The 8,857-nt window shown below is 36.1% G+C and overlaps 1 protein-coding gene and 1 pseudogene across 1 annotated transcript; both read right to left on the reverse strand.

Annotated features, from left to right (window-relative positions):
• Positions 1-1,227: 1,227 nt before the first annotated feature.
• On the reverse strand, positions 1,228-5,093 carry LOC106417732 (annotated as a pseudogene).
• A 720-nt stretch (positions 5,094-5,813) lies between these two features.
• LOC125592529 (zinc finger BED domain-containing protein RICESLEEPER 2-like) lies at positions 5,814-8,488 on the reverse strand. Its single transcript, XM_048767747.1, has 3 exons — positions 6,386-8,488; positions 6,087-6,303; positions 5,814-5,896 (listed from the first exon to the last, which is right to left on the reverse strand). The coding sequence occupies exons 1-3, from the start codon at positions 8,486-8,488 to the stop codon at positions 5,814-5,816; spliced, it is 2,403 nt and encodes an 800-aa protein (XP_048623704.1).
• Positions 8,489-8,857: the final 369 nt, after the last annotated feature.

Here is an 8,857-nt window from a genome sequence, read left to right on the forward strand (position 1 = left end):
TATTTGATTGCAAGCTCTGAAAATATATTAATAATTTACAGAACACATGCATTTGGAGAAGATGAAGTTAGTGCACTGTTTACGTCGTTAACAATTTGAGAATATCTACATTCAGTTGCAACAGAATTATCTACATCTATTCTATTTAAATTCAAATGAATTAAAGATTATTAACTTATTCCCTTATAACTAATCAACCGAATATCTACTTTTGGAGAATATATTATTTTCGTGTCTTTACTAAAATATAGGATATCCTACATATTTATTTTAAAGCTTGGAGATGAAGCTCACATATTTATTGTTGTCGTGACCTTTTAAAATGTTTTCCTATATTTTCGAAACAGAATCACGGTAAATACTATACTATCTTAAAAAAAAATAATAATATATTCTATTAAAAAAGAAAATAGAAGTCACAATGTTAATTCATGTGTGATTTTTAAGCTGGACTTATCCTAGAAAAATAAATTAGTCAAATATTAGAAGTGTTATAACCAAACAAGATATAAAATAAATTACAACATATATAAATGAAAGCATATAAAAACCAAAAAAATGAAAAATTTGTTTTTTTATCAGCACACATATATATATATTAATATATACAAATCATAGAAATTGTATGATTTGGAAATAAATAAACTTTAAAATGGTAAGTTTAGAAATAATAAATATTCAAAAAAACAAATGATTTATCTAACATACCACTTTAGTTCTTAACATTAATAACACATGTTGTCAACAAATTTATTTTACAAAAAATTAAAACAAATCATAATTATCAAACATAAAAAGTAAAGATAACACCAGCACGGTTGTGCGGGTTGAGATCTAGTTTAAATTATATATAATGGTTGATATATAAGTTTTTTGTTGTTACCTTATATAAAAAATCTTGCCAAAAAAATAAACACTTATACAAAGAAATTATAAATGTCATCATCAAGTGTTGCCATGTCATAATTCTCTTAAGCCATCTAATCTTTTTTAGTGAAAAAAATGTGGTGATGACATATGTCCAAATCATTTTATAAATACTGTATACACTAGTGATTCGCCCGTCATGTAGACATAATTATCTTACTAATATTTATTAATTAATATAGGGTCGACGATCTGTTTTCCCACGAAAACTATTATATAGCATCAGATCTCCACCGAACTATGACCTCGTGCCAGATCTCCCTGAATTTAAAGTTACAGACTTATTTCTCCACAAATTAATAGTTTGAAATTCAATTGCCCATAATATATGGTTTAATCGGTTTAATGTTAATTAACAATTTTTAAACCAGCTAAACCAAATAAAAACCCAGTTTTTATCTAAAAGAAATGATTTATCAGCAAAAAAAAAATTAAACAAAAATTGATTCCCAAACAAAAAAAAAGATTCATCATCGATCATTTGTCCCCGGTCATGGGATTGTAGCCATTGTTAATCTTCTGGTAAGTAAAGGAATCTCTTTCACGCTTTAGAGCTTGAAAACTTCACTCCTTCCGCCATCAGATCCAACAGAATAAACGGATGCGGCGGCCCAGAAACACCATCTTAAACAGATGAGCACTTCCCTCTTGCGAAGATGGTGAAGGAGAAGCTAAACAGAGGTTGTTGCTCAGCCCAAATGGTAATCCTCTTCCTTCTGTGGACATTCTCTCATCCACCAACGCCATTGTCTGGTTGCTCATCACAGCCGTTAAAGCTGTAGTCGCTGCCGCGGAAACTCCAACTCCCATGGCTTTGGGTCCATTGACAATCTAACTTCTCCCTTCTTCTTCCCCGAGGCAAACCGGAGCAACAATTATTAAAACTGACAACTCTGAAACCAGTAATTTCCAAATTCAGGCAAGCAAAGGTTGATTCTAGCTCATCTTAAATCACTCTCATTCACACAAAAATCAGTGAAGCATTGTTAAAGAGAGTAGCGAAGATTACTTGGGAAAGGATATGTAAGCTTCATTGAGATAGAAAAGAATGGATCTTTTTTTGTTTGGGAATCAATTTTTTTTTGTTGATGAATCCTATCTTGAGATAGAAATTGGGATTTTATTTGGTTTAGTTGGTTTAAAAATGGTTAATTAACATTAAACCGATTAAACCATAGATTATGGGCAAATAAGTTTTGAACTATTGATTCATGGAGAAATAAGTTTACAATTTTAAATTTGGAGAAATCTGGCACGAGATAATAGTTTGGTGGGGATCTGATGCTATATAATAGTTCTCGTGGGAAAATAAGTCGTTGACCCATTAATATATTATTAATTTAAAGACTAACAAAATAATTTACTGTCATTCACTTACAAAAATCAATAACAAATTTAACATAAAACTATTTTTATATGATCCAGTCTTTCACATTGTAAAAATCTCTTTATATACAATTTTGATTGTGTTTTTATTTCTAAATTTTAATTTTTTTATTAATCATCAAGATCATCAATTATGTTTATCAAAACATAGCTAATATATAAACTTATAATTATCAAGACTATTTAATTATTTTTAATTCAGAATTCAATTTTAACTCGATATTATATATTCAGAAATTTATCTAATGAAAAGTAATACTAGTTTGGATAATAATACAATAGACATGAATTCTTTTTGCCAAAGACCGTTTTTCTTTCTTTTGAATTTTTTTTATTATAATTATCTCATGTTTAATGGGTAATTATATAAATAAAATTTAATTATTCATTAAAAGTAACATCGTATTTAGCCAGTCTAACTTTTACTGTGAGAGCTTTATTGCGAAAAATCAATTCCTAAATAATAGTTTAAATGGGATATGGGATTATTCAAGATTGTCTGAAATAAAAGAAGAAAGAAGCATTGTTCCATTTATTTATTCGAGTTTATTGTATGATGATACTTATTTAAATAGTATTATATATCATCAGCTTAGCTTCAGCAAAGAAGGGGGATGCTATTCGAGTTTATTGTATGATGATACTTATTTAAATAGTATTATATATCATCAGCTTAGCTTCAGCAAAGAAGGGGGATGCTTTGTTCGTGTCTAAACAAGTTCTCTGGATCAGATTTTGTTTTAATCTTCACCAATCTGTTGAAATTGTCCTTGAAGTACTTTGCTCCCCAGACTTGAGCTTGTTTGAGGCTTGTCTTTGAGTTGTTGCTGTTCTGTCCCAGGTCTAGATCTCTGTAGTTCACATATGCTCGTCATGGGTTACTTGAGACATAAGGCGTCATGTAACTGTACAACTCTCTGATCCATTTGATACGCATGTCTGGTCTCTTCTCGGTGTCTGACCAGCTCCTGTAATACAAAATCATGAAGCTGGTTCCGCTTCTATGCGGAAACGGGATCTCAGATTCAGGGATTTTATCCATCATTCCACCGTATGGAGTCCATATCATTACTGCAGCTTCTTCTTCAAGAATCTTCTTGATCATCCCTTTAAGACCTAAAACAGGAATCGGTTCTTTAGCGAAGTCTGATTTGGCTTTTAAGTAAACTTCTCCAAGAGGTGACTTTGCTTGAAGCAAAACCTCAGGAGGAGGAGGAGTGCTTCTCGAGAATCCAGAGTTGTAAATAACGGATTCGATCCAGCTCATTTCTAGACAATCCTCCTTAGTTAGCCCTAGTTCTGGAAAATCCTTGTGCATGACCTCCATCAAGTTGCCTTTATCGCCAAGAAACTTATCTTCAACTAGCTTGTCCGCAACTTGTTGCCACTTTGAAAGAATCTTGAATCCTGCGTCTTGGTCTAGTGTTTTGGTGACCCTGAAGACAGTTAGGGTTTGAGGAACAGGAACAAGCTTGATCTTCCTTGAAAAAATTATCCCGAAACTCCCTCCTGCGCCTCCTCTAATCGCCCAAAACATATCCTCTCCCATCGAGGTTCTGTCTAGTAACTTGCCGTTAGCATCAACTATCTTTGCGTCTAGAACATTATCAGCAGCAAGACCATACTTTCTCATCAAGGAACCGTATGCACCGCCTGTTATATGCCCACCAATGCCTAAGTTCGGGTATATACCAGCAGGGCATCCATGAATCTTGCTCTTCTCTGAAATTCTACAGTTAACAAGCCAAAGATCCTATAGTCAAATATTGTTTACTCTTGTGTGTGATTGTTTGGTTGCGTTTTGTCATTGCATATTGTGAAGTCAAACATAAGATTTTTTAAGTATCTAGAAAACGTTAAAATAACTCGTTCAAAAAAACGTTAAATTAACATAATTCAACCTATGTTTTAGTTTATATATTTTTTACTCTATTTTCTAGTTTTGTTTTTAAAATTCAGATCTGAAATCAAACCTTTAGTTTATCAATGTAATATCGAAATAGAACATGATTTTAGCTTTCTCAAAAGATGAGAAAAAAAAACATGATTTTAGGTGTACAAGATTTTGATGATATTATTAACCAATAATCAATAATCCAAAGTTTTGAGTAAGACAAGTAGTAGATAAACCTTTTTCGGTAATTCAGGAATATAATATTTGCATAGCAAATTTTTCATAATATATAAACGCAAACACATAAATAAATTCAGTAACAAAAAAACAAAAAAAAATTTGTGTTTAAAACAAAACGAGACTTACCTGTAGTAAAGCTCACCGACTGTAGCACCAGCTTGAACCCAAACACTATTGTCTTCAATATCAACATTAATCTGTCTCAGTTTCGACAGATCAATAATTATAAACGGTGTTTCTATATGTGAAACATAGGACAAGCCTTCAAAATCGTGACCGCCGCTTCTAACACGGAGATGAATTCCCAGTTTCTTGGAACATATGATGGAAGCTTGGACGTGAGACTCATGAACCGGTTTGACTATGAAATCTGGTTTAGGCATTGATGTGGTCAAGTATCGTTGATTTTGAGCCGTCGAGTTAAGGACTTCAATGAACATCGAGGCGTTCCTATCAGGAGTGAAGAATGTTTTGTCCAGTGGAAAATCGACATTTGTGTTTTGGTGGAGACAATTGATGAAGATATCTTGTAAGGAGTTTGAAGAAGTTGATGCTACTGTGTAGAAAGAAAAATATATAGGGCTAAAAACGATATATAAGAAACTGCAGGGGCTTATTTTGAAACTCTCATCCCTGCAACTAAAAGCAGAATCTGCGAGAACAAGATGGAAATGGATGTATGTTGCGAGTGTTCTTTTGTCAGTGAAGAAACTTATATAAGAGATTGTGATCAAATTGTGTGATTTATTTTTATCAAAAAAAAATTGGCCGTCTCAAAAAAATTAATGGCCGTGGACTAGTGATGTCAAACAGGTCATCCTGTCCCGTCCCGTCCCGTCCCGTCCCGTACCGCGGCGGGATCGTCATCTCGCGGGTTCAGGCCGGCCCGTCCCGCGTGGGCTGCAGTCTCCAAAAGGCCGTCCCAATCCCGTACCGCCGATGTCCACAGTCCCTTACAAGCCGTCCCGCGGGCTGAACGTAAAAGGAGTGCATAAGGATGTCTCTCGACACTGCATGCTGCTCCACTATGTGAAGATACGTAAAGACATGAATCTATTATTGGAGCTCAAAACAAAATTTTACATATATTGTTATTGTTCTTGATTTTTTTTTGGTTTTTGAAGTTCATGAAGTTCATCAACGTACATCTTAAACGCCGTAATTCAGATACACTCACTTGTAGAATGAGAATTGATATCAACAGCATGTTAAAGATGAAAAGCTAAGTCCCAACCAAAGTAAATTTCATAGGAACACCAAATGATCCAAATAAGTACTCAAAACAAAACCAAGCACCTTAAACAAAAAATCTTAAATTGTAATTGAAGCAAAACACCAAATCAAAATAACATTTCAAACTTGCGATCTACTCATCTTCACCTTCCCCATCAACAATGGACTCAAATGATGGTAAATTCTCTTCTTCACCATCACCATCGACTTCTTCATCTGAAAATATCAGAAATTTTATTTACTTAGGATAAAGGATAATGGAACTCTTAATAAAATTAAAATGAGTGTTATTAACCATGTGCATAAGATTTGTATCCCTTGATCCAATTCCTAGTGCATATGAGAGCTTGCACATTTTTTGGGAGTAGACGGCTTCTATATTTATTCAGAACTCACGATCCAATACTGAAGGAAGACTCCGAAGCCACTGTTGTGATTGGAATACTTAGCAGATCACATGCCATTGCAGCCAAGTCACCATACCGATGCGCATTATCTTTCCACCAATCGAGGATGTCCAAGATCTGGAAATTAGTAAAGTCCAAAGGTGGTTCTTCAAGATAAGCTTCTAGAGGTGTCTTTTCACTCACAATGCCACTCGTTTGGCGAAATGCAAAGAAATCCTAAGTTGAAAAAAAATATTAGAGAGGAAAAAAAAAACAGAAGATTAAAAAATGAAAAACACTCACATTATGGTTCATAAACAGCCCCATCGGATGCTTTTTGCGAAGCAGTCTCACGAGGCTCAGTGGAAGGCGAGTTATTCTTGGATTTTTTGTCGTATGACTCAAACAGAATACTCAGCTTCTCACGCAGATTCTTCACCTTTGCATCACGTGTACTCATGTCAAGCTTCCCTAAACAACATTCGACAATAGAAAGCTTAAACCGTGGATCGAAGACTGCTGCCATTGTAAAAACACCACTGACTTCGTCCCAATATTTGTCGAACTTCTCCTTCATCGGTGGCACCATGTATCTGACAATCTCGTCTTGGCTTTCCTCATTTCTCCGAAGCCAATCATGGATCAACCAAACCTGATAGAAAAGCAAGTTTTCAGTCGGGTAATTCGAACCAGACCTCAAGCTTGTGATCACAGCAAAAGGACCCAAAAAATCGCAAATATTGGCTGCTCTAGTCCATTCCTCAGCTGTGGGCGCCGTTTTATAACCCTTCTTATCAAATGCCTCCAACTTAACAAATGCTTTACGGTACTTGATGGCTCTTTCAAGCATATAGTAAGTTGAGTTCCATCTTGTCGGCACGTCCAGTATAAGCCATCCACCTTCTACTACACCGGCAGCATCCACACATTTGTGGAACAGCTGTTCACGCGTTTCCGATCCTAAAAAATACTTAACACTGTCTCTTACTTTCTGCAAAGAGTCTCCAATAACCTTCAACCCATCTTGCACAATGAGGTTAAGTATGTGAGCTGCACATCTGACATGAAAAAACTCTCCTCCACACAACAAATCATCATTCAAATTCAGCTGCGATTTCACAATATCTTGCATCGAGTCATTACTTGTAGCATTATCTAATGTGACCGAGAACACCTTCTTTTCAATTCCCCACTCTTTCAGTGATTCAAGGAGCTGAACAGAAACATTCATACCAGTATGTGGTGGTGGTAGAGCACAAAACGTCAAGATCTTGCTGTTCAACTTCCAATTCCGATCAATGTAATGTGCTGTCACACACATGTATCCTTCTCGTTTCACTGATGTCCACAAGTCAGATGTGAAGGACACTCGTCCAGGAAGACTCCCTAATTCCCTCTTGAGTGTGTCTCTCTCACTCTCATATAATCGATACACATCTGCTCTCGCTGTGTTTCGACAAATTGTTTGGACATCAGCATTCAAATACGCCCATGTGTCTCTAACTTTTTGATACTCAACGTACGCGTAAGGTAGATCATGCTGGACTATAGTCTTAGCTACCATCTGTCTGAACACAGTATGATCATACTTGCGAGATACTACTTTCCCTTCAGTATTGAGTTGTTGTTGCCTCCCAGTATTCCTTGGATACATTTTACATCTCCCCCAATGCCTTCTCAGCCCACTTGTTCCATGCGAGTGAGAATACCATGCATACTCATTCCTGCAATGATTGCACACAGCTTTCAAATCTCCATTGTGTTTTTCAACCACCGTGAAATCCTTCCACACATCTGATCGTTGCCTATTCTCCATATCATCCAAACCGGCTTCATCCAATCCGGCTTCATCCAAACCGGCTTCATCCTCGTCCAACTCATCTTCTACTAGTTCCTCATCAAAATCTGGTATCTCCTCTTGGATCTTGCTCTTCTTCTTCAGCGACTGAGTACTCGGTCCTTTGTTTTTCCGGGACTGAGTACTCGGTCCTTTGTTTTTCCGCGACTGAGTAGACGACCCCCGAGGCACTGGCTTTCTCCTCCCTCCACAAATCACATATTTCAGAGGAACATTCTTCTTCTGACTACTGGCCTGTTCGGAAGAGCCACTACCTCCATCCAGAGTGGATTGGTACATGGGTTTCTGCGAGGCTGTTCCAAAGCTGGTTTTTCTATGAGGCTTCCTCGGTTGGGTTGTTGGAGTTATTTCAACATCAACATCCTCTTCTGAATCGACCAGACTTAACAGCTTTCTTTTGCGACCTTGCTTGTTTCCCTCATCACCACCATCACGCTGATCATCGTTCTCATCAATTGCCGCAAGTCTTGCCATGACATGTTGAGTCTCAAAGTCCGTTGTATCTGGTGGAACGTGGTTAGTATCCAAAGTGAACTGCTCTTCTGAGTCGCTTCTTGATCCCATGGTCTCTCAGGTATCGGTTGGTTTAGAAAATTCTATTTTAAGCTAAGTTACGGCTCCCTTAACCTAAGCTACGTGTGTTAGTGGTTTTAGGGTTTTTAAAATATTTTAAATTTTTAATTAAGTTAAAAATTGATAATTTAAATTTTATACTAGCTTGAGGACAAGCTAGTAATCTACGTAAACATTCACATAAACATTCACAAATTTTTATTAGCTTGAGGACAAGCAGCGTATACAAGCATCTAACAACAGATCATGAGATCAACATCAAACAGAAAGTTCTCATATCAATAAAGCTAGTTCTAAGCAAGACAATGAGCTCTCATATCAATACAGTGGTTCTTAAGCAAGACAGTGAGTTAACCTATC

Source organism: Brassica napus, chromosome C9 (genome assembly GCF_020379485.1).
Source record: "Brassica napus cultivar Da-Ae chromosome C9, Da-Ae, whole genome shotgun sequence".
In the NCBI taxonomy this organism is placed as follows: Eukaryota; Viridiplantae; Streptophyta; class Magnoliopsida; order Brassicales; family Brassicaceae; genus Brassica; species Brassica napus.

What these genes read in the sequence shown, in the direction of transcription:
- LOC125592529 (XM_048767747.1), bottom strand. Translation starts at nt 8,488, where the DNA reads ATGGGATCAAGAAGCGACTCAGAAGAGCAGTTCACTTTGGATACTAAC. An exon ending in AAAAAGCATCCGATGGGGCT is followed by an intron (nt 6,304 to 6,385) that starts GTTTATGAACCA and finishes TTTTCAACTTAG; the next exon opens with GATTTCTTTGCATTTCGCCA. An exon ending in GGCTTCGGAGTCTTCCTTCA is followed by an intron (nt 5,897 to 6,086) that starts GTATTGGATCGT and finishes TGATATTTTCAG; the next exon opens with ATGAAGAAGTCGATGGTGAT.